At 34.9% G+C, this 26,604-nt stretch overlaps 3 protein-coding genes, 1 long non-coding RNA gene and 1 pseudogene across 5 annotated transcripts; 4 read left to right on the forward strand and 1 right to left on the reverse strand.

Annotated features, from left to right (window-relative positions):
• The first annotated feature begins 6,362 nt into the window (after window positions 1-6,362).
• On the forward strand, window positions 6,363-6,735 carry LOC106334172. Its single transcript, XM_013772500.1, has one exon. It carries the CDS (start codon window positions 6,400-6,402, stop codon window positions 6,733-6,735), a length of 336 nt encoding a protein of 111 aa, XP_013627954.1. The 5' UTR covers window positions 6,363-6,399.
• A 672-nt stretch (window positions 6,736-7,407) lies between these two features.
• LOC106333801 lies at window positions 7,408-8,593 on the forward strand. The gene is made up of 3 exons (XR_001268470.1): window positions 7,408-8,016; window positions 8,123-8,187; window positions 8,407-8,593. It is a non-coding gene; the product is annotated as an uncharacterized LOC106333801 (long non-coding RNA).
• Window positions 8,594-17,504: 8,911 nt separating this feature from the next.
• Window positions 17,505-20,550, forward strand: LOC106331928 (beta-glucosidase 23). The gene is made up of 13 exons (XM_013770364.1): window positions 17,505-17,723; window positions 17,829-17,898; window positions 18,002-18,057; window positions 18,184-18,259; window positions 18,383-18,460; window positions 18,563-18,650; window positions 18,828-19,083; window positions 19,169-19,284; window positions 19,385-19,602; window positions 19,713-19,747; window positions 19,835-19,937; window positions 20,030-20,138; window positions 20,217-20,550. Exons 1-13 carry the CDS (start codon window positions 17,562-17,564, stop codon window positions 20,422-20,424), a joined length of 1,575 nt encoding a protein of 524 aa, XP_013625818.1. The 5' UTR covers window positions 17,505-17,561; the 3' UTR covers window positions 20,425-20,550.
• A 319-nt stretch (window positions 20,551-20,869) lies between these two features.
• Window positions 20,870-21,930, reverse strand: LOC106330173 (annotated as a pseudogene).
• A 1,908-nt stretch (window positions 21,931-23,838) lies between these two features.
• On the forward strand, window positions 23,839-26,439 carry LOC106333516 (probable serine/threonine-protein kinase At5g41260). 2 transcript variants are annotated; one of them, XM_013771953.1, is made up of 10 exons: window positions 23,839-23,914; window positions 24,019-24,239; window positions 24,655-24,790; window positions 24,889-25,022; window positions 25,117-25,222; window positions 25,294-25,379; window positions 25,484-25,715; window positions 25,805-25,953; window positions 26,023-26,136; window positions 26,209-26,439. In XM_013771953.1, exons 1-10 carry the CDS (start codon window positions 23,839-23,841, stop codon window positions 26,437-26,439), a joined length of 1,485 nt encoding a protein of 494 aa, XP_013627407.1. The 2 variants fall into 2 exon arrangements, with proteins under 2 accessions (XP_013627407.1, XP_013627408.1); XM_013771954.1 differs by having other exon boundaries at window positions 25,484-25,712; window positions 25,811-25,953.
• Window positions 26,440-26,604: the final 165 nt, after the last annotated feature.

Raw genomic sequence — 26,604 nt, forward strand, 5'->3', positions numbered from 1 at the left:
GTCTCAAGGTTTGTTTGAGGAATTATATATACTGAGACGGATCGTTTTAGAAGTGAAACGGTACCATAACTGATCGTTGGAGATATAGAGAGGTGAAGATGAAAAGTTTCAGAATTTTTTTTGATAAGCTAAAAGGGTAATGCTTCGGTTTATCGATGGAAACAAAGTACTATAAAATCCTAGATACATACAAAAGAGATTTATCCCACTTATAAGTTTTATTGGGCCAGAATGCGGATTTTACTAAATAGGTTTCGATGATCAAAGTTACACGTGAGTATTGAAACATTACAGTTATGTGTGAGATCCACTATAAGAAATCCTTCATAAATATATATTAGTTTTGGTAATCAATATACAAAGTATCCTTTAGTTTAGTGGTATAAATGTTGGTGTTTATATCACAGTAACCCGGGTTCGAGCCACAGACTTGACATTTTTCACACTTTTTAAAAGTGGGGTCCACTTACCTGCTGACGTGTCGCATCAGGAGTGATGAAACTGACTCATTATAATGTAGATTAATCAGACAAATATAGTTAATTGTACAATTAACCGTTGTTATCGAGCATATACAATAAAAACTCTATAAATTAAATAACGTTGAGGCAAGGAAAATTTATTAATTTCTAGAGATATTAATTAAAAAAATTTCTCTTTTAGATTTTTTTTTATTTTAAAAAAAAATCTAGTGTAAAAAATGAAAAGAATATTTTGTTTTATGATATTATATATTGTTAGAGTTTATAGATTTGAATTTTAACTATTTTTATTAGAATATTGATATAATTTATGTATGATGAATACATGTTATATAATACAAATTCAATTTTATATGTAATTCAATAAAACTAAAATTAAAATTAGAGATGAAATTCATTTTATAAAAAGACAACAAAAGAAACTTTATATGTTTATATAAAATTATATGTATGGTAATTATTAATTTATGATTTTAATCGGACCATATATTTACCTAAGAGTTTTCTAAATATTATTATCTTATTATTTCATCGACTAGTGTTATATTTTACACCGAACCTGGAACCGGAAAAATTTATTAATTTATAGTGTTTATTAATTAATCGAATATTAATTTATAGAGCTTCTATATATGTGCAATGAGCCAATGAGTCATTAATATAACTTTTCTTAACTAAAAAAGCTTTTATTATTATAAAATAATTCATCCTTTTATTATGTCCTTGTTATAAAATGTTTTTAAGCTAAACTTAGTATAACGTTCTGAGATTTTTTTTCCTGAGTAAAATTATAATATATGCAAGTTTTATTCGTGTTAATTTCAAATTGAGATATATATATATATCGCGTCTGCCCATTAAACGCGCCGATGTGTTACCACTACCAATTGAAAGTTGATCAGTTCGACTTGGTTCTAAGTTCAATATGTACTTTAATTTGTAAGGTACTCCATTTTTTTAACAGCAAACTCATTCAATATTGAAAGGGTTTTACTACATAGCAGGAGAGTCATTAAGAAGAGCAGGTTTCGACAGAGAATCAGGTGGACGATTATGCTCTCGAGAAACATGAGAAAATCAAATAAATTTGAAATAAGAGGATAGGAACTCCATGTCCATGAGAACTCCATAAAGCTATATTGATATGTCTTCGAGTTGATGGTTCTAACGAGCTCTTGAGAGTACGTTGTGAAGCTGATGATGCTTTGCCGAAAGAGTCGGATCATAAGGTACTCCATTTATGATTTAAAAATAACTGTATCCAAATTCATTTAAAAAGTCATTTACCGAAAAGAAAAAGAAAGTATCTGAATGGGTATATCCAATATCCTGATCATGTCAAGAATAAAGATAGGGTTTGGCTCTCTTCAAATTTCATAGTAGTAGCTGCTGACATCTTTTGTACCAAATTAAATGTAATAGTAGTAGGTATATTATACTACAAAACTTTGGAGTATTAAAATATATGAACGTATCATACATCTATAAAGATATATTTTGAAGGAAAAAAAAGAAAACATATTTTATACGTGAAGCTCCCAGATATTCACATTCGTAAACATTAAAATATTAGGGCAATGACTCAGCTTCCAATATTTTTCATTGTACTTTCCGTTTTCCGGATTTATAGTATATGGGTGATGGATCCTCTTGTTCGTCAGATTGTTTAAGTTATATTCGTAAATTGTTATTAGACAAAACACAAAACATCGGTAGTAATAATACATTCATTTGCACGTAGGTACACATTAGATTAGACATACTTAAGAATGCATTGTCTGGAGAAAAAAACTAACCTCTCAGTAATCGTGTACATGTAACCGTGTACGTATTGTAAGGAAGAGGTAATCCGCATCCCGAGGACTAAAGCTATTCTAAAACACATAGTTATATGCGTAGGCATGTTATGCGTGTAATTAAGCTTTAAACCTCAGGATGCAGATTACCCGGTCCTCACCAATACTTATCATCTGGAGATGCATACCCTTAGCATAATATTCTCCATTGTTTTTGCTTCTATCTTGTAAGATCTCCTTTATGAGTTCTTATGGTTTGCTCTTGTGGTTTTTGGTTTAGTTGTTGATAATTTAATAGGGAAATGTGAGAATTTATAAGCCTCCTGAGGCTAAATAGTAACGAGAAGATGCTGATTCGAAAGGTTTAATGCTTTGAGAACATATGCTCTAATAGAAAATAAAAATCTTTTGTTCATGTTTTATCGTGTATGTCATACTCTTAGCTTTGTTTCAACAGATGTTAGAGCTATAATATATGTCTAGGATCAATGTAGAATTTGTATATACTCTAAGCTTTAATTATTAGCTAGCGCTCTGTAAGAAACAAGTTACATTTGATTGATACGTGAGCTTCATAGATCGAAACTCACATTTATTTTAATTTGAGGCATTCATTTAACGTGAATTATGCGGTGTCTAAGTTTATATATGAAACATAATCTTCAACAAACCAATACAAAACTACTGGAATTAATCATTTGACTGCATGTGGATATTATATTACTTAAAAAATGTTGTTCTATTTTTGCTTATTGAAAACTGAATCTCTGAACGTGGATATTTTAATACAAAAGTTGGTAAATAGGTAGTTAGGAGGTTAGTGAATGGAACTTATTAAAAATCATGAGTTTTGAATTCAAACAATTTGACAACAAATACTAGTAATAGATTAGCCAATATATATTTAATATCAATTATTTTAATCCCCTCTGATTTTAAGTGTGTGGTTCCTGAAATGCCTCTTCAAAAAGGTTTAAGCAATTGAATGCGGAAACATGTTAAAGGACCTGGACTCATACTGGTTTCTAGACTGTCAGCTATATTGTATACATTGTAATTAAGAATTCCGTTTTTTTATGTCGACCTATCTAACGAAACCACACATTAGTAAACTACAACCTCTTCATTCGCATAGAGTGTTTTCTGCGTAAGCACTAGGCATACAATAAATCGTGGAAAGTAAAAGGGAGGGGGTGTGAGACATCAAGTCATTAAAGAAAGATTATTTGTTCTGTATGAGCCAATGATGGGAACTTATTAGGATTATGCTATTTTTTATAGACAAATGATATTCGACTTCTTTTGACCTTTATTTCTAGCTTATTCTTTTGTGTGTTGTATACTAAAGAGATCTTCCTTTGGATCATTATTTGAACCGATTCTCTTCACAATTATTGATTTTTTTAGTTTGTACAGGGAAACACATTTTTGGATTATGGGTAATAACTTAATATTAGTTTTAAAATATAGGATAGTATATGTTTTTTGTCAATGTATGGGATGCATCATATATTCATATTATCAACAACAACAAAATAGATTTTTTTTTTGTTCACCCAACAAAATAGATTTAAGGGGGAAATTTCCGTCGAATATTTCTAAGCAAATAAAATTTCCAACAGCTACATTCAGCTTTTCCTAGCGTTGATGTATTTGATTAAGATATGGTATAATTAAGGTTAAACTTTAATATCGTATTAGCAGCGGGGAAAGACTAAAAACTAAGTGTTAGAAATAATTGTCTCAGGTCCAGAACTCATCGCCTCATCGGGTTCCACTGTTCCAGAAAAGTATTAATAATCAGTCTTTTAGATACTAGGGTTCATAAGTTGTCCTCAACTCATTTTATAAACCCTGAATTCTTTTCAAAGTAATTGGATAGCGGGAAATAGAAGCTGTGTCTCGAGATTGTTAATGAATTATGAAGGACAATATCTTCAGGTAAATTAAAGAAAATATATATTGAATATATAAGTAAAAATATGTGGTTTTTAATATCTTCAGGTAAATATAAGTAAAACATATTGAAGATATAAATAAAAAATACATGGTTATAAATATCTATTTTCGTAATTTTGTTTGCTAAAGAGTTTTGGATTTTATCTTATTATAACTTTGTCTATTCGTGCTTTATTTCTTATCTTATATAACTTTGTCTATTCGTGTTTTATTTTCGTGAACAAAATAAAGTTGCCTGTCAGTATCCAAATAAAATAGTAGGCTAATGATGAGAAAGGATTATGAGAACAAATTCTATAAATTAGTGACCTTTCTTCTTTAATTTCTCTAACGACAGGAGGAGAAAGGTTTGTCTTTGTAGAAATAACGGAAAAGGCAAGCACCATTTGCTTGTTTCGCTCTCATGGGGTCTTCAAAAGGCGTTTTCTTTACACTTGTAAGAGCATTCGCATTGAGGGTTTATGGGAGGAGTTTACACAGAAATAAAAAAAAAAAAAATATTAATAATAAAATCACATGAACCCTTCTCTCCTAAAGTTCTTTTGGCTGAACCGTTCTCTCCTAAAGTTCATCACTGTAGCGCGGGCTCCACGTGTCGTGGCGGTCCGCGATTGGTCTAGTTTTTTTTTTTTAAAAAAAAAATCAAAAAGAAAAAAAAAAATATTTAATAATAAAAAATTGAAAAGATGAACCTAAAGAGGGGGTTCATTGATGTGGGTGCTCTCGTACTCTGTACTTAAATCAAACCTAACTAAACCAGGTGTTGGGGCTTGGGAGTCTTTCTACTTAGCTCAAGTTTGTGTTTGTCCCTCTTATATGGTTGGTTATTCATTGGGCTTATTTTAATTTCAATTCTCTGTGGAGTAGGCCTTATAACAAAACGGATAGTTGGGCTATTCTTCATTTAGTCGAAATCTTATAAGCATAATGTAAAAAAAAACTCACGAATCTATAATAGAATACAAAAAAGAGGAAGCTAGTTCCCGACCACCTTCGTCTTTGTCTGGAGACAAAAAAGCTTCTCTTTCTCTTTCAATCAAAACACTTCATAGACAGCCCTTACATATAATCACACCATAGATATCGCTGTCTTTAATTTACTTATATAAGAAGATTTACTGTGTTTAATCTAAATAGTAGCTAGGGATATATTTAAATATATTTTGGTACAAGTTTGAAATAAATTTATACTTGTCTCCACTCAAACTATTAGTTTGTTTGTTTCAAATCTGACATATAGATGTTCAAATTAACCAAAACTATTTGGTGAAAAGTAATTGTACGTAACCGTCCTCAAGTTCTGAAAAATCAAGATATTACTTACACTTATTGGTTCAGTCAGATGTTCGTTCATGTTTGCAAAATCATGTCATGTTGAATTTATCATTAAAACTAATTTTAGAGTTGAGTATAGTCCACTTACAAACTAAATTGATTCTATATAATAGCTAGATAATAACTTTTAATGGGGGATGTATATTTTTCTCACTTCCCTTTAAAATGTTTAACGCAGTGTCTTTTTAGCTTATATATTTAATTTATTATTTTCAAAGAGCTTGTACAATTACTTCTAAATTTTAACCTAATTTCAAGACTTATTTATGAATTATTTTTATATGTGTATATATATTCATAAATACTAAATTAACTAAATATCAATAAGTTGAGATTTTAAAATTGTATAGCAAATTTCTATTTTTTTTTTTGATGATCGAGTATGTTTGCATTAACTTATTAAGTACATACGTACCAATACAATGTAAACTCTCTTATGTTTTCCTAATGAATCGTTACTTTTCATAATATTTTTAATATCAAATCACGTGTACACCCGTATGATTCCTCTTGCCAACCCGACAGCTCCATTGAAGAACACAAATATAACTAATTTATTTATTAAAAAACTTGTTGACCAAAAGAAGTTGTATTAAAAATTTACACTAAAATCATTTTCCTGGCTAAATTCTTAGTGGAATCTACCGACTTTCTCGGACACCAAACACTCGGAAATTTCCATATGACACACCACACGATGTCTCCAACGATTAAAATAAAAAGGAGAATATAATTATTTACCTATAAATAACCCCATTAGCATAATCATCTCCAAGTAAACCAAGGAAGAAAACAAAAGCAGATATACTAATCAACCAAAACCTAAAATGGCTACAAAACTTATAGTCCTATGCTGCTTTCTAACGTACGCATTGGCTATGGCCGCAGCATTATCGGAAGGTGATTCCCCGGTAGCAAGGAAGTTCGGTGGAGAAGACGGGCCAAGAGAGGAGGCAGAAGCACCTGAGATTTTAAATTCAGAAGAGACTGTACGGCGAGGCCACCACCATTCTACAGTGGACAGATCGGTGGCTGGCGGTGGGGTTATTCTTGGCGGTTTAGCAACTACGTTTCTCGTGGTGGTGTTTTGTTATCTAAGGGCCACCAGGAAACACAAACCCAATTTTGCTGACGAGACAGGGACTCCTAAGGTTTTAGTTTGATTTTTTGTGTCAGTAGTGTTTCTATTGTAAATGTTTAATGTTCGTTAATTTCATTTATAAAACTTTGTGATATAAAGTTTATTTCGATTAGGTATCTTCTCAATTAGAACATCTTTATCACTAAACCCCATCTTATTATTATTATTTTTTTTTTTCTGATTAAAAAAAAAAATTAAAAAACGCACCAAACAGTTCAAAAAACACACAACACACGTCTCTTATTTTGCACACATAACACACCGTTTTTTTTTCTGAACCGTGAATCCTCCTCCCTAAAAGACGCTCAAAAGAGAGCGATAAAGATGCTCTTAGTAATATAGGTTGCTCTAAGTCTCCTGATAATTATTTATCTTTTTCTGCTTTTGGTTTCAGTTTAATTCAAGTTTTATTATTGCTCACTTCAGTTTCTTAGCCAAAAGGTTTTGTTCTTGCTAATTTAATTATATCTTACACTACTAAAAGCTCTTAATATTCAAAAGCTAAAGTATCCACGTCGGATTAATAAATCAACAAATAAGAGTGCTTCATATCGCCATGTCAACACCGCTTTTGAGGATAAATGGTGAAAGTAGGCCTTTTCTGTGAGCTTTAAAATTTGGCTATAGCCCAGAATCCAACACCACGACTAAATCTATGTTCAGTCGGGAGGCCGTTGCCGCCACACTTACTTCATCAATCAATGATGTCTTTACTCTTTCATTTGTTTTTACGTTTCATCTCCTGTATAAATCTAACGAAAAACCAAGTAAGCACATCAAGCAATGGCAACCAAAGCGGCTTAATCCACCATAAAGGCTCCAATGGCTCAGTTGTTCAATGATGTCTCCCCTGGTTTGGCGGATCAACATTCACATGCTGTTACTTTCTCTTGCTTAGTCTTTTCATAGAAGTTTTGCAACAGTCGGAGAGATTCGAGGCAATGTTTTTGTGGAAATATTACAATTTCTGTAGTGATCTATTATTGTCAGCTTAAAGTATGTACTCTTTAAACTCTGCTTTGATTCCATTTCACTTTCCATATTTTGTTTGAGGAGGGAAAAACATTGATGGTCAGTCTCGCCAGAGTTTGATTTTATGAGACCGAGATCATTTAGATTATCAATGTGTTGACGATCTTTTACTTTTTGATTGTTATTGTGTGTAGAACCCGTCAAAACTGGTTTAGATTGAAATGTTCTGATATGTGCTGCTCACTTTGCTATGTTCTTTCAGGTTATTTTTACCAAATTCAGAAGTTTTCCTCCATTGTTTGAGAATACACTCGGGAGCTGACCCTTGCAAGTAAGTTTCTCTTATTGGCTCTATTTTATATATCGTCTGTTGTCAAGTTAATATTTTTTTTTTGCTTTGCCTATCAATCATATGTAATTTTTCTCTTCTCATGAAGACATGGGATTACATACTTAATTTTGGTCTACTTCTCTGAAGCTCACAAGACCAGAATTGTATCAGGTTTTCCTCTCCTTTGGTATCTATGACTACCTGGATAGGTCTGTAGACGACTTGAACTGGTAGTTTGCTTACTACTACTGTTTACTAGGTCTACTAGAATTATTAAATTGCTGCTTTGTATGTTATGATGCATATATGATTTGGATCGATGGATTTTGTAGATTTCTTTTTATAAGGATTGTTGCTCTCTACAAAATTGAGGATTTGTGAACTTACCAGGGAGCATCTATGAGCAAGCTGATATTCGGAACCTAAAAACTGAGGATCAAGATGCCTTCCTTTTGACATTGGCAAAGGTGTATCTCCGAAAGGGGTATTATTTTGTTAAACATAAACAATGTGGAGAGAAGCCTCAAGGAAGTTTACTGCAGGCAAGTGGATCGATTATACGAGGGTTTCAGATCAAAAATTGGGGGCAGCGTAAAAAGCTTCTTTGAAGATTGAAGTACTCTGTTTTGCATGCTAACAGAGTGTTTTTCTTAAGGTTGTGAGATGTCACTTAGAGCATGCGTCAGCCATAGCTAAAGCATCCTTGATGTCCAGCAGCTCCTTCTGGTAACCTTTCTTACTTTTCTATTTGAATCTTCAGAATTACCTTTTTCTTATATCTCTATTGAGTTTCATGTTATGCCTTATAAGTTAGTAATGAGGACCGCGTAACGTTTGAGGAAGCAAAAGCCACGGCAAAGTTATTTATTTCCAGATGTGGAACATCTTTTATCCTAATGCAAATATGTTTCTCCGATTAACTGATCATATAAATTTGTTTCTGTGTTGTGTGAAACAAGAGCAGACAAATTTTTAAACATGAACATGTTTTTTTAGAATTTGACATGAACATGTTACCAACGCCTTATTCCTTTTTTTAGTTCTTACAGCACGTGATGGTGGACAAAAATATTTACATTTGCAATGTGGAACGATCAACAGATTTTAGTGATACAGCAATTTGATGCGCCTCAGTCCATGGATCAGTACATGGAACCGGACCAGATTGGAGATCAGGCCGATCAGAACAACTCAGCCGAGGTTCGTATACCTAGCCGTGCCAACCAGGACGATCGAGCTGTGTACCGCCTCGACCCGCTTACATCCGGGATGGAGCTTAGACCAGACCCGCGTCCAGACATCCGAACTGACCGAGCCAATACGCGTCCTTCCCAGCCATCTCGACATAGTTTTTGAATGAGGTGAGTCTTAAATGGAGTGGTTTTTCCCATTTTAACATTCCTATACTCAGATGTAAAGACATTACCATTAGATTATTTTGGTTTGACATTAGAAGTTCGGTGGCCCATATCTAACACCATGTTATGTTAGTAAAGGTGTCGGACATTAGTAAATTAATAAAATGTAGCAATCAATAATGTGAGTTTATTATAGTATATATCGTAATCAGTCAAGTATAAAAATGTATTTATATTCAGATACAAATTATAAAGTAATCTAAATTTAATTAAAATATATAGAAAATAATCCGGGCGTAGCCGGGAAAATCTCTATTATCAACTAAAAACTAAAGAATCATGTGATATATGTAAAAATACTGAATTTGTAAGTACTTGTTTACGTTACAACGACAGCTAAACAGTTAACTATTTTCACCTCTGTTTGTTTCGCGCATATGAATTAGTTTTAAACTGCTATGATTCCAAATTCGTATAAGTAAGATTATGTAGAAACACAGTAGCATAGTTTTAAGAAATACGTTGAAAGCATTTACACATATGCATTTTGTCAAAAATAGAGACAGTACAATATCGATCGTTTAAGAAGAAAACAAAATACATGGTTTTGTTTTTTCATAAGACCGAAAACAAATTAATTTACTTATGCATTTATTTTACATGGTTTTGTTAAATTTAAAATTTTCTATAAAATTTATAGCCGAAAAGTGAAGCATAAACATATCTTAGACCAAAATTTCCCTCTTCTAAAATAATTGAAACGCAAATTCAAGCATCAATTCAAAAAATAAAGTATATAAACAATGATGTGAGCATTTAACATCTTCTAGAAATTTGAAACTTTCTTGAGTTATGCGAAATTAAAATTTTAAATCAAAACAATGAATCAGGGCTTATCAAACCAAAAGAGTGCCCCACTTCAGTAGCAGGTAGTTCGTTTCGGTTTCGTTATCAGCTTAATCAAATTGCGTATCCTAGTTTAGTTTGAAGTTTTGGGCCTTTCTCAGGGATATTTAAGTTGAAGACATTACCTTTAATGTAACCATTTAAAGATACTGGGCCTAAAGACTATGGCCTTTTTTTTAAATGCAGTTAGAAAATACCCGTTTCTTCTTCTAACGTAATTGATAAATCAAGAACTAATCAAAATGTTAAAGATAACTTAAAATGAAAACATAAAAGTCCTTTTAGCAAGAGTAGAAATGGTCCTCAACTTAAGGGCAAACCAATACATCTAAGATGTTTATGGTAATAAGAGCCCTATGCTTCTTTCTTCTTTTTAGAAGAGGGAAATTACATTGTTTTCCGTTTTGGTTGTGTTTGAATGTGGTTGATTTTTTTGTTTGTCTTCTGAAACTCATTTAACTAGTTGCAAAGTTCATGTTCTTTCTCATGTCATGTGACCATGCGTAAATTTAGCTGCATAAGCGTCATAAAGTTAGTCAATACTACGACCTATATTTCCTCATAAATGTTCTTTTAGACCTTCGAAGAGATTTTATATGACTTTGTAGCGCTTAAAGATATATTCTAATTAACTATTTTGATTTTCAACTTAACGAGGCTGTATTAGTGTAGTGCTGGTAGATCCAAAGGACAATTCAACTCGTAAGTATTTGGTTCACTAATCAATCACATATCATTCCTTCTTATTGAATTTTTGAAAGCCTGATACTCACCAAGTCAATGCACATACACAAGTCTACGATAAAGTATTTTGACATGATTTTTTTGTTTTGATCTTAAAAACCCTATTAGAAAAGGGGGCTGCTGGTTTGGTATGGTTCGATCTACTATCCAGTGTCGGTTCAGAACATGTGCTCAGAACCCATTTGCACTAAATCCTTTTTTGGCAATTTTCTTTAAGAAATTAAGGTTTTAATTTGTTAAAAAGCATATAGTCTCTTTTTTGGACAACAATAAAAGCATATAGTCTAAGATCTCAAATTCAAATTTACAATAGTGTATATAACTACAATTTGTTTCTGAAAAATGCTCAGCACAAGTCCCATACATTTTTTGAGCCGGACATGGATTGAAAGAAACTATAGGTTTCAGCATGTTCGTATGCTAATCTCTTGGGTAGTGACCAGCAACAACGAATAACATACCATACGTTTTATGATTAGGTTATTTTTGTGAATTGAACAAAATAAGTGTAACTTTAGCATTTGGCATTTTTATAGCCCATTGTCGTAACTCATGCAGTGAATCTATTAAACAATAGGTTTCATCATGTTCGTATACCAATAGATGGTGTGAATCTAGAGAGAAACCTTATACAAAGATATAAACTTTGGTTTTATTCAGCTTAAAGATCTCATACAACGTCACTCTTTATTTATACAAACTTTAACCAAGTAAATCAGTGTCAACACATGATTGGAGAGTGAATAAGACAATCAAATCTATTAGACGTTGGAGGGTAGTAAACTGGCCTTGTCGTACTCATTTTACTCGCTTTGCATGACCTTTGAACGTTCTGCTCCGTAACAGAGAAGGAAGGAGAGCTGGAGTTGGGCTTCGCATCATCCTTCACATTGGGCTTTATCATCTTCTTAGTGTCTGGCCCAATACTCTCTATACACCCCTCAAACCTGGAGTAGGAGGAATTGAGACACCAAGTTTGTCTCTTAGTTTAAAGAAGGGAGCCTGAGACAGGGACTTAGTGAATATATCCGCAAGTTGGAGAGTAGCTGGAATATGCTTAACTTCAAGAGCTTTCAGAGCAACTCTTTCTCGAACGTAGTGATAGTCCACATCAAAGTGTTTCGTTCGCTTATGAAACATTGGATTCACAGTAAGGCAAACAGCTGAGAGATTATCACACAACAACAATAGTGCTCTCTGTTGTTTAAGACCCATTAGTTGGAGAAGATTCTGTAACCAGACAATCTCAGAAGCTGCTTCCGACATAGTCATATATTCTGCTTCGGTGGAAGACTTGGATACTGTTTCATGTCTTTTAGCTGACCATGAGATGACATTGGAACCAAGAAGTATACACAAACCGCCAGTTGAACGTCTTGTTGCTTTACATCCGGCCCAGTCGCTGTCACTATAGCAGAGCAAGGTTGAATCTGTCCATGCATTAATGCTTATTCTCATGTTGTATGTGCCTTTGACATACCGCAAGATGCGCTTCAACAAAGAGAAATCAGCTTGACTTGGCATATGCATTATCTGACAAATATAGTTAATAGAGAACTGGAGGCCTGGCCTTGTGACAGTCAGATACTGCAGTTTACTTGCTAGACTGCGAAAATAAGATGGATCAGAGAAGAGTTCATCTTGACCACTGACGTTATCAAGCTTCAAGGGTAAAAGAGTAGGCATTGGTGCACAGTCTACCATGCATGCAATAATCAGAAGATCTTGAGCATATTTCTCTTGGTTCATAAACAGACCATCTTGTACATGGTGAATCTGTATGCCGAGAAAGTAATGAACTTCACCCATGTTCTTCATACGAAACTGAGTATTCAAACTCTTGAGAAGACTCTCGATCAAGACTTCATTGTTTCCAGTAACAATCATGTCATCAATGTAGAGAAGAAGGTAGATTACATCTGATCCTCGGTGATAAACAAACAAAGATGGATCAGGGAAGCTACAGACGAACCCAAAGTCAATGAGGAACATACTGAACTTATCAAACCTAGCTCTATGAGCCTGTTTTAAACCATATATAGCCTTCTTGAGCTTGCACACATAATCAGGCTTGTCTGGATCTTCAAAGCCCGGTGGCTGCTTTATGTATATTGTTTCTTTTAAATCACCATGTAGAAAAGCATTTTGAACATCTAGTTGCTTGATGTTCCATCGTTTAGTGACTGCAACATGAAGAACTGTTTGTATTGTAGCAGTTCTGACAACATGACTGAAAGTTTCTATATAATATGTCCCTTCTTCATGCTCATTTCTTCTTGCAACAAGCCTTGATTTCAGTTTGTTGACACTCCCATCAGCATTTAGCTTGACCTTGTGAACCCAACCGCAGTTTACAGGATTCTGATCTTCTTGTGGAGGAACGAAATCCCACGTTTCTGTCTCATGCATAGTACCTATCTCAGTTCCCATTGATCCATTCCAACGTGGGTCTCTCAGTTCTGCTTTAAGAGATTTAGGCTCGGGTAACTACACAGTGAATAAGACATAGCGAGGGTTTGGTTTCACAATGCCTGCACGTGCCTTTGTGATCATAGAGTGAGCTGGCTGTTGCTGAGGCATCATTTCTTGATTGGCTTCCTGATTTGAGTCAGTAGACGAACTATCAGATTCTGTTTTCTGCGAAGAGGAGCCATGAGCGTCTTGATGTTGAGCATTGATATCAGTTCTAGGTGAAGGAATGACCAATGGTATAGTACCAATGTGAATAACATTAGAACGTTGTGGAGGAATAACTTTTTCAATATGATCAGAAGAGACAGGAGAGTCTTGTTTGCGCAGATTTGAAGACCGCCAAGCATTCAAAAGTGCAGATTCTGAAGGCTTGTGATACTGATTATACATATCTTCAAAGGAATAGACAGACTCATCAAACAAAATGTGACGACTGATGAAGACTCTTCCTGTGGGAGTATAATAACAGCAATAACCCTTATATTTCTTATTATAGCCAATAAACACACACGCTAGTGACTTTGGATCCATATTGTTATTCATATATGGTCGCATATAGGGAAAGCATTTGCAGCCAAACGTTCTTAATGATGAATAGATCGGTTTCTTCCCATACAGAACTTCATAAGGACTCTTATTCTCTGATAATACTGAGGAAGGCAGTAAATTACCAAGAAAATTCACAGTGAAGAATGCTTTTACCCAAAACTGTTGCGGGACTTTACTGTGAAACATCATTGGGACTCCTAACTCCGTTATATGTTTGTGTTTGCGTTCTACAAGACCATTCTGTTGAGGCGTGTGAGGACAAGACACCAACTGCCTGATGCCGTGAGATGCAAGATGTTGCAGGAAGACAGTGTTTATGAATTCTCCTCCACCATCACACTGAAACTGCATTATCTTTGTTTGAAACTAGTTCTCCACAAGAGTTTGAAAACGCACAAAGACAGTGTAGAAATTTGATTTGGACTTGAGGGGATAAAACCAAGTAAACCTTGTGTGATTGTCTATAAAGATAACATAGTATTAAAATCCTTGTGAAGAGACAACTGGGCTAGGCGCCTATAAGTCACAGTGTATCCTCTCAAGAAGTTTAGAAGCCAAAAATTCAGAAGAAAGAAAAGGGAGCTTGCAACTCTTTCCCAACTGGCACGCATCACACAGCTTCTGGAGACCAGAGTTGTACATTATTATCGCCTTATTTCTTGAAAGCTGTTGAAGAATATCATTGTTGGAGTGACCAGCCGATGATGCCAGATTGATGCGCTTGCTGCCTGCTGTCTTGAGGAATAAAAGGCTTGATGTCTGACATCCTTCAACATGTAGAGATTCTTATATATTTTTCCTTGAGTTATCACATGCTTTGTTCCCTTATCCTTAACAAGCACAAATTCAGAGTCAAATGTAATCTCATAAGGAAAGTTTGAAGTTAACTTCGAAACAGATAGAAGTGATTTAGTGATTTCAGGACAAACTAAGACTTCCTTGAGAGGTAGTGTACCTTGAGGTGTTTGCAGAGCAATAGACCCAATATGAGTAATAGGGAGATAGTCTCCATTACCCACTATGACTTGACCATTACCAATATACGGCTCAGATGACTAAAGACGAGCAACATCATTTGTAATGTGAGCGGAAGCGCCTGAGCCATGATACCATTCCTGACCAGAGTATTGATCTTGATCAGATATCCTCATTGACGTCGAGGCATTGTGAAGACTCTCTGGAACATGATAGTTCTGATCAAATCTACTGTAACAACGAGCCGCAGAATGACCATACTTGCCACATATCTGACATGTAGGCCTTGTGTTGGACCGTGAGCTTGAATTACCAGAGAATTGTTGTTGGAACCCACGACCACGAGTTGAGTAAGAACCAGATCCTCTGCCTTTGTAGCCTCCTCGACCACTGTTATAACCGCGTCCTCTGTTTGAGTAGCCTCGACCAGCTTGGAACGCTAGATGGGGCGTAACCACATCAGCTGAAGCTTGATTCTGGCTTTGTAGCTTGTCATCAAAGTTGATGAGCTTAAAGACAACATCTTCAAAGGTCATATCTGGAAGTGAATCCATAGAATGCTCAATCACAGTACATATAGACTCATATTCCTTTCCTAAACCATTCAATGCTCCATAAATCTTCTCTGGTTCAGTAACTGGGAACCCTATGGAATCTAGCTGATCGCATACGCTCTTGACATCTCTTAGATAGTCAGCCATAGTCTTCTGGTTTTTAGACATACCTTGAAGCTTGCGTTGAAGATCGAGCTTGCGTGTGGCAGAGATTCAGTTGTATTTCTTTCCCAAGCTGAACCAAACCTCCTGAGCTGAGTGTAAGCCATAAACAGAACTGAGAGCATCTTCCGTTAGTGAGCCAAACAACCAAGCCATAACCAGTTGATCCTTGCGTATCCATTTAAGAAACTTCGGATTAGCTTCTTCTGTGATAACATCGCCGTTTCTGATAGACACCGTATGAGATGGACGAGGAGTACCTCCATTGATGAAGCCTGAGAGTGACTGGCTCGCTAAGAATGACTCAAACTGAGTCTTCCAAAGTAGATAGTTTGAAGAAGAAAGTTTTAGAGTAACACATTGTGAAATGGTTAGAGAAGGAGCTGACAAATGATCCGAGGTATCGGCCATAGAGCTCTGATACCATGTGAATCTAGAAAGAAACCTTATACAAAGATATAAACTTTGGTTTTATTCAGCTTAAAGATCTCATACAACGTAGTAAGGCAGTGTCAACACATGATTGGAGAGTGAACAAGATATTCGAATCTATTAGACGTTTCAGGGTAGTGAGCTGACCTTGTCGTACTCATTGCACTCGCTTTGCATGACCTTTGAACGTTCTGCTCCGTAACAAGGAAGGAAGGAGAGCTGGAGCTGAGCTTCGCATCATCCTTTACATTGGGCTTTATCATCTTCTCAGTATCTGGTACAATACTCTCTATAAATGGAAGCTTGATTTTTTTAGAGTTCCAAAACGATTCATTCAGTATTACATATTTTAATATTGTTGATCTCGTTAAACACGAGAAATATTATATGATTTCAAGTTTGAAAATGAAATCAAATGGACCCATATCGTCTGTATTGTTGATTTTAGCGTATAAAATAATCGGTCTTACTGAAAGCAGGTACAGCCGTTTAATATGTGATCTATTATTAAATAGTCTTAGGGAAGCTTTACTCTTTTTAGAGTTGCAACTTATAATATGTTGCTCGTGTGGCACGGGGAATATTATATGTTCTAAAATTTAGTAACAGTGCAACGATACATATGATTCCAAAGTTAAGCTAAATAAGTAATTTACTAAACTTTTGCTAAATATTTTTTGACAAGTACGAATTAAAAACATCTTAAATTTGTAAACATTTAGAGCCTTTATACATCTTCTATATATTAGTTTATATTTATCAATTTAATTATTAACCGACCACTAATTTTGTATATAGAAAGTACATGTAATAAAACTGGTTGTGTAAGTATCATTACACGTATTACCATAATCAAAAATCATAAATTCCAATATGATTATTTTATAAAATAAACTAAGCAGTACAATTAAATGTGTTAAACACTATTTTCTCTTAAGTAGTACTCCAATATGATTATTTTAGATTAGTATATAACTACAATTATTTTAGATTAGTTGTATCAATTGTTTTGCGCACTAAAAATTAAGTGTGATCTGTACAACTATCGCAGTTTGAACTGATTAAAAGTTGTCCAAATTGTTTTGTAAAAAAAAAAGTTGTCCAAATTGACTTGCATAATAGTATTGTGAAGGGACAAAAAGAGAGGCATTATATATTATATAGGCTAATGTCAATATCCATGCATGTGGTAATTAAGATATGACGAAAGAACGATCCGGATCTGTACAGATTCAAATCGGCTAACGAGGCCTAGTTGAGATATTAAAATGAATAAAAAAGAGGTCAGCGAGTGAATCAAAATCTCTATATAAGAGCTCTACTTAGATGTACAAAAAGACCATCCAAAACTTTCTCTTGAAGAAAACAGTAGAAAAAAAGCTAAAACTAAAAAATGGCTTTGCATAAGTTTCCTCTCATATGGCTACTTATGCTCCTAACCATCGTCGTCTCTCCAGCAACAGCCGATGGACCTGTTTGCCCGGCATCCACAAAACTAAGCCGGGCAAGTTTCCCTGAAGGCTTTGTATTTGGCACGGCTACTGCAGCGTATCAGGTATATTAATACAAGATTTATAAAAAGTTATTGACATACTTTATATTGTCCATAACATTCATACATAAGATCCATATACACTAAATAGTTGACCTGTGCCATTAGGTTGAAGGTGCAGTGAATGAAACTTGTCGTGGACCGGCCTTATGGGATATCTACTGTAAGAGATATCCAGGTTAGTGCCTCTACGTTCACTTCTTATCTCCTTTTAACTGTGCTTAGATTTTGGTTTCCTTCCACTAATTAATATCGAAAATCATTTTTTTTTTTAATTACAGCCAGATGCAACAACGATAACGGCGATGTGGCCGTTGATTTCTTCCATCGTTATAAGGTAAAATATTACTATGAAGAAATTAATTATCACGTTCACGTAGTAAATATTTTTTATTGTTTTATTTAATAGACCGTTGACCTCTATTACGTGTTGATAATCGTCTCGTCTGAAAAATGTTTATAGGACGATATTCAACTAATGAAGAATCTAAACACCGATGCCTTCAGAATGTCTATCGCGTGGCCAAGAATATTTCCACGTGAGTATATGTGTTTTCGATTACTAAATTGATCTTGTGATAATCAAATATGGTCTGTGTATAATATATGGTATATATATGATTGTTAGAAACATATTAATGAAATAAAAAATGTTTTATCAGATGGGAGGAAGGAGAAAGGAGTGAGTCAAGCTGGTGTGCAATTTTACCACGACGTCATCGACGAGCTCATCAAAAATGGTATAAAGCATATAAATTAAGTAAACAGAGACTACATACATGACACATATTATGGTTCTTACTCGTCATTATATTCTATAATTTAAAAAATATTGTGACTAGGTATAACTCCGTTCGTGACTGTTTATCACTGGGACACTCCACAAGATTTAGAGGACGAATATGGTGGCTTTTTAAGTGAAAGAATTGTGTAAGTTTTTTTTAATAAAACAATGCCAATTTGTATATGTATATATCATTTAGTAGCAACCACTAATGTTTATGTTCAAAAAAAAAAAAAAACCCCTAATTTTTTTGTTAAAAAAAAAAAAAAAAAAAAAAGCAACCACTAATGTGATAAACTAATTTATTCAATATAAAAATGCAGGAAAGATTTCCGGGAATATGCAGATTTTGTTTTCCAAGAATATGGTGGAAAAGTGAAACATTGGATCACTTTTAACGAGCCATGGGTTTTCTCCCACGCCGGTTATGACGTTGGCAAGAAAGCACCAGGACGTTGCTCTAAGTACGTCAAAGAAGAATGTCAAGAAGGAAGATCAGGATTCGAGGCTTACCTTGTCACTCACAATCTCCTTAACTCTCATGCAGAAGCAGTTGAAGCTTTCAGACAATGCGAAAAGGTATGATATAATCTATATCATAATTAATTTATCTCCTAATGGATCTAAAAATAATAGTTTGTTTTGTGTATTTTAATGGGCACAGTGTAAAGGTGGTAAGATCGGTATTGCACATAGTCCGGCTTGGTTCGAGCCACATGACCTTGCTGATTCACAGGACGGTGCATCCATAGACCGTGCACTTCAATTTATTTTGGGATGGTAAGTAGTTAACATCTGCCGTGATATTAAATACTTTTTTAATATTGAATACTTAACTATATCGTTATTTGTGTATGATATATATTTGATTATTTTCTAGGCATTTAGACACAACTATATATGGAGATTATCCACAGATCATGAAAGACATTGTTGGACACAGACTGCCTAAATTTACTGATGCACAGAAAGCAAAACTGAAAAACTCCGCAGATTTCGTCGGCCTCAACTACTACACTTCAGTGTTTTCAAACCATTTGGAGAAGCCAGATCCTTCTAAACCAAGATGGATGCAAGATTCTCTTATTAACTGGGAAAGTAAGTTTAAGAATGGCTATTTCCGACGAAAATCCGATAACATTTTGTCAATATTTGACTATTTTCTTGTAGTGTTGGTACTAATCAAAATGTATCTTAATTATTTTCAGGTAAGAATGCTCAAAACTTCAGCATTGGTAGTAAGGTATGCATTTTAGTAGTAAAGTTTTCAGCTAAATGTTCTACCCATTTTTTCCTATAAAGTAACATTTTCACCTCTAATGTTTTCCAGCCTTTCACCGCTGCACTTCCCGTTTATGCGAGAGGCTTTAGAAGTCTTTTGAAGTACATCAAGGATAAGTACGCAAACCCTGAGATTATGATCATGGAAAACGGTAAGTAGAGATTATAGTATTACATGTTAGCTAGTTTTTTTTTTCCTTTGATTAAGTCTTACATTGAATTTAAAATATATTTTATTTTCTAGGATATGGAGAAGAGCTTGGGGCTACAGATTCAGTTGAAGTTGGTACAGCTGACCATAACAGGAAATATTATATTCAGAGGCATCTTTTGAGCCTGAATGAAGCTATTTGGTAAGTCTTATTCATATGATGATAAAATTACAATTGTTCTTGGAGAATCTTATAAAACCATTTGTATAATATATGCAGCATCGACAAGGTGAATGTTACTGGATACTTTGTATGGTCATTGATGGATAACTTTGAGTGGCAAGATGGTTACAAGAACAGATTTGGACTTTATTACGTTGACTTCAAGAATAACCTCGCACGACATGTTAAAGAATCTGGCAAGTATTACAAAGAGTTCCTAAGCCAAGGTGTTCGTCCATCCATGATCAAGAAAGATGAGCTTTGAGATGTATTCTGAGGATTTGGTTGTCTGTTTCAAGGTTTCTTTCTTATGTTTTCATTTGTGATTTGACCAAGATCAATGAAGTCTTGGTTATAATATGAATCTTTTTCAATTTCACAATGCCTTCATAAACTGCAACATCTAGAAGTCTATGATTGTTTTTTTTTCCACAAACAATTTAGAACTTTATTAATATCAATCACAATATAACATATTACTTGCTCAAAATATATATATAACATATTACATGCAATATAACTTACAAAATTATATTTAAGAAACAATAATAATAAAAAATAACATGATGCTAATTAACTCATCCGTAAAATAAAAATAGATTGATTCGCTAACTTTATCCATCTTAGTTCGGTTTTATATGATTTGTTTTTGTTTGTCATCTATTGTGATCAAAAATATTTTTCCAATTGTTACATCCTAATCCGTCTCACACACTCTCGCGCCATGAGATAACATGAGTTGTTATAGTCATTAGCCATGGCATTACTATTCTTCCGTGGTAAGCACATATTACATTGTTATAAAAACATTGTTGCGCCTACAAAACACTATAGAATTCATACATATATATTACAAACACATCAACATCAAACGTCAGAACTTGCGTACCATTTCGTCGGGTTCTTAGATCAAATATCAACAGGAGAAGCATGGTGAATGCATATAAACCACTGCCCATCTATCCGTTCAAACACATTCGACACAAACTGAGCTCCCCAGCTACTACTCCCTTTAGTCTTCACAAACTCCATACTCGTTACATAACCTACTTCCCCTCGTACATCAGCCTCAACATCTTTCAGCTCAATCCGTAACGGGAACTCGTAGTTCATCCACACAACTTCCCAGCTTTCCATCACGTCATCATACCCGGTTATGCCTTTAGCTCCTGGATGGACACAACAGGGCTTTCCAGATTTGGACCATAAAGATTCCATCTCAGCTAAATCCCCGTTTTCTGAAAGCTTGGTAGAACCGAGTGTTGGCAGACAAAACAGAGGCTCTATTGTCTTCTTGAAGCTCTTTTAGTATGTCCCGGATCTTAGCTGCCTCCACGACGTGTATCGCAGCCGCAGCCTCGAGATCTTGCTTCAACGTGTTCTCATCCAATGATACGCTATCAACATCTACAGTTTAGTTACTGTCTTCGCGTTTGACTCAACAAGACCCTGCTTCCAAAATCCAAATAGTACCACTAACATCAAACAGAACCAAGACTTAAGAAATGGGTCTTACTCTTACCTAAAACTACAAGTTGACCACAGCTTGTAAGAGTAAAACTCAGAACAAACCTTTCTTGTGCAGCTTGGTGGACCTAACCCGAATGTATTGCTGTTCCAGTGTATGGGATAAGACTTAAGGCAAGTGAAGTGAAGTGGCTTCGAGGAACCACCAAACAGAGAGTTGATCTCTACTTGGCTTTGAGTTAGAGCCCACACATAAACTTGTAAGTAGACCTACATTTATAACCTTGGGCCCAATAACAGCCATTGGTTTAAGAATTACAGAGCCAGTCCCAATTTTCTTGGAATGCATGTTTCAAGTCCCCTATTTTCTTGGTATGCATATTTCAAGTCTAGGCCTGGGCATCCGGATTTTCGGTCGGGTTTTGTCGGATCTGGTTTTTTCGGGTCTTGGAAATTTGGACCCATAACCTATAATTTTCCGGGTTGGTTTCGGGCCGGGTCTTGTTGGGTCCGGATCGGTTCGGGTTTATAATTTTAATACCCATAAAATATCCATAATTTTCGGGTCTATTTCGGATACAGGTCGGTTCAGGTATGTAGAACCCGAAAAGGACCCGAGATATCCAAACTAGACCCGAAAACTAAAAAAATATCCGAAAATCCAAAAAAATACCCGAAGAACTGCAAAAATACACAGAAATACCCTAAAATTTACCCAAAACCAGACCCAAAAACCCAAAATATACCCAAAATTTTACACGAATACCCAAATTATATTTTCTGAAAATCTAAATTTTACCCGAAACCAGAAATTATACCTGAAAAGTGAACCTGAAACTTAAAAAATATCCGAAATACTTTACTCAATCACTCATATAAACCTAATATATACAATAATTTTTGGATACTTCTAATACTCGATCTGGTTTCGGATAAAATCCAGACCCGAACCGAGACCCGTAGGTCCAAAGAAAAAAGACCCAATATGTATTTTAGCATGGACACGGATCCGGATCTAAACCTGTACTTTCGGGTCGGTTCCGGTTCCGGTTCGGGTCCGGGTAAAATGCCCAAGCCTATTCAAGTCCATCGTAATTCTTAATCCAGTTTAGCCCCGCGATGGTAGAGATAGTAAATGAGTGATTTAGCTATGTTTTTATTTTTTTACACATGATGATTGTTTGTGTTTCATGCTAGTATTAGTGTGGTTCATGTAACATGTTATATGCATGACTTTTGGGTCCAGCACTTATGTGCTAAGTAATAAACAAAAGAATAATTACGTACCGTCTTATGTAATTTCAAGTTTGTGTCAACGATCATATAGTTTGTGCCACTTTAAAAAAATAAAAATAAACTAGAGGCTAGATCTATGTAGTTCTTTTGAAATCTGTATGCTTTAGAATATTATTTTCAGGCATTTGAACGAAACCCCTTTTTACCACAAGTTTTTTAAAATACTTCAATGTTAGGATTAATTAATAGTTCTAATCTGATCCAAGTTTATGTTTTTTTGAAACGTTATCTTGCCATAATGTGATATATTTCTAATGCCAATAAAAAGTAATCCATCTTATGTGATGTTAATTCATTTTTAGTATATGATCACCTAAACGAGCGTCCCATTATGAAGATTAGATGTTTTTGTTTTTGCCAGTCATGAGCAAAATATACGAAAACGATTTGATATGGGTATGTTTACAAAAGTACAGTATGATGATTATGATTTATGAGTTGATATATGGATATATCATATTACACTCCCAATCTCGAAAATCTGTGGTAGAACCTACGAAAACAAATTGTTTTTATGAGAATTTCTTCTTTTTATATTTAAATTCTAAAATTAAGTGATGATCCATTTGAAAATGAAGACCGAACTCAACAAATATCTTATTTTTTTATTTTTTTGCCAGTCATGAGAAAACTAAATTCTTTATAATATATCAAGATCCTGTTGACATTTTTCGTATCTTAAATAAGATAAATCCACATTGATCTTTTCAGAAGTAGTATTATATACAAGTGTAGGTGTTCATCAACTATTTAATTACGATAAATAGTAATTGTTTATTTTATATATATATATATATATATATATATATATATATATATATATAAACTTTGCGCGCGGGAGTTTCACCAAGCGCATTCAAAGTTTTAGTCCATCGGAAGAAAACAGAATCTCGTCGTCTTTCTCCATTTGCCGGCGATGGGTTGCATTTGCTTTAAACCTTGGCGTCGCTCTCCATCTCGGACGATTAAACCAACCATCATCGACGAACTAGGTATAATCATAGCTAGGCTCTCCACTTATGCGTTTGTTATTTATTCCTGAAGAAGACGATGATTGATAAACTAACTAATTAACCTAGCCGTTTTTTTTCGGCAGATAATAACGATCCTGATGACGTAAGCTCATGTCCGAATTTCAGAGAGTTCAGTTTGGAACAGCTGAGAGTCGCTACAGACGGATTCTCAGCCGGCAACATCGTGTCGGAGCACAACGAGAAGGTTCCTAACATCGTCTACAAAGGGAGGCTCAAAAACGGCAGAAAGATAGCCGTTAAACGGTTTCAGAGGCTTTCTTGGCCTGATTCTTCCAAGTTTATCGTTCGTATTTAACCTATCCATACTTTTTGATTTATCCATAATATTTCTAGGTCATTTTAAAGGTCCTGAGATTTATGGAGCTAAAACAATTACCGGTTTAAGAATAAGATGATCTACACGTGTAAATATTTTGGATGGTATGGGGCCGTATGATGATCCATTCATGTTAATTAGTACCTAAAATTTGGGAACCAAAGCGGATATTTTGTGTGGCTGTCTCCAGAGGGCTTGGAGTCTTAGTCTTGGCTTCATTTCTTCCCATTGTATATGACTTTCCGAGAAACCTCTCTTGAATGTGGCAGTGTTTTAGATTCTGATCTTTGTTGCATGTGGACTTGGTAGAGGACTAAGATTAGGTGCTAGCTTGATCTGTAGCAGAGCTGAATTTATTGAATATGTTTTTTTTTTTTTTCAGGAAGCAGCACAAGCAGTGGCGAGGTGTAGGAGTGAGTATATGGCCAATTTGATCGGTTATTGCTCAAAGGGTCACGAGAGGCTTCTCGTTGCTGAGTACATGCCCAATGGAACACTTGCAAAACACCTCTTCCACTGTGAGAGAGCCAACCTTTTTTTTACAGTTCAACAATTTTTTTTGTGATTTCACTTGTGTCTAATAAAATTGTTTGACTGTAAAAATGGTTTTTGTCAGGGGAGAAACGACCAATGAAATGGGAAATGAGGTTGGAGGTTGCCTTACATATTGCGAGAGCCTTGGAGTACTGCAGTTCTAGGGGAATAGACTTGTACCATGATCTTAACACCTACAGAATATTATTTGATAAGGTATAAAGACTTTTCACTTCAAAGAAAAACTTCATTTCTCTGGTTTGCATAACTTTTATCATTACAATAACTTATGCAAGTGTTTGATGAACAGGTTGGGAATCCAAGGCTGTCTTGCTTCGGTCTCATTAAGAGTAGCAAAGAGGGGAGGAGCTACAGCACAAACTTGGCATTTGCTCCACCTGAATATATGCGTCTAGGTATGTTCTTTTTATTGAATATTTCTGTCACACTCACACAACCACTCTTCTCAAACTGTGAACTTTGCTAGGTACTTTGCTACCAGAGAGTGTCATATTCAGTTTTGGGACTTTGTTATTGGATCTTATGAGTGGCAGACATATTCCACCAAATCATGTAACCTTCTTCTTACTGAGTGTAAATTTTTTGAAGTGAATTGGTTCTTTGTTAAGTAGACTGATTAGTAACTCATGATTTTTAGCTAATATTTGTAATTACAGGCACTTGATATGTTCCGTGGCAAAAACTATTTGGTGGTAATGGATTCAGCTCTGGATGGCCAGTACTCTGATGAGGACAGGACAGAACTAATCCACCTAGCTACCCGCTGTTTGCGTTTTGAGCCAGACGAGAGGCCAAGCATAAAGTTTCTTACGTTGGCTCTTTCAAGACTTGAGAAACGAGTTGTGTTATGTCCAAACGTCAAAGTGGAAAAAATCCCTGTAAGTCATTATAACCACATTTATTCTTCAAATGTTTTCAGATTTTTTTTAGTCTTTCCTATTTATCCACGAGACTTAATTAATAATGACAGGCTCTACCATTACCGTACACTAAACCTGCAAGAAGGAAGAAGCTATTGCGCTTGACACCTTTTGGAGAAGCATGCTGGAGAGTGAATCTAAGTGTCATACACGAACTGCTAGAGAAGCTTGGATATGGAGAGGATGTTGTTGTGGTCACAAATGAGGTATATATATCTTTGTGAGAAACATAATATCTTGATACTTCTCAAGATCTTATTCTGAGGATATTGCAGTTCTCATTCGAAATGTGGACGGGTCGAATGCAAGAGAATACAGATTACAAGAAGCATGGAGATGCAGCATTTCGTGCTAAGGATTTTGAAACCGCAATAGAATTCTATACAGAGGTATCATTGTAAATCATCAAGAAAACTTACTATACATTATTTTATTAAGATATGAAGTTCTTGTATGAATAGTTCATGAGTGGAGCAACAGTGGTATCACCAACAGTTTTGACCAGACGGTGTCTATGTTACCTAATGAGCGAGATGTTCAGTGAGGCTCTAACCGATGCGATGCAAGCTGAGCTTGCATCGCCAGAGTGTTCAACTGCTCTCTACTTACAAGCGGCTTGTCTCTTAAAGCTTGGGATGGTGGCTGAAGCTAAAGAAGCACTTAGACATGGCTCTTCTCTCGAATCTTTTTAGATTTACAACAAAACCAAGATTTGTACAGCTTCAACCAAAGATTAGTACCATCAAAATTTTGTGTGCTAAAACAAGATTTGTGTGATTTCACTATTGAGTAGTGTTTTGATATTAAGCATCATTTTAAGCTTGTTGTGAAGCCATGTTACAAAGGTGAAGCAACCA

Source organism: Brassica oleracea, chromosome C3 (assembly GCF_000695525.1).
Source record: "Brassica oleracea var. oleracea cultivar TO1000 chromosome C3, BOL, whole genome shotgun sequence".
In the NCBI taxonomy this organism is placed as follows: Eukaryota; Viridiplantae; Streptophyta; class Magnoliopsida; order Brassicales; family Brassicaceae; genus Brassica; species Brassica oleracea.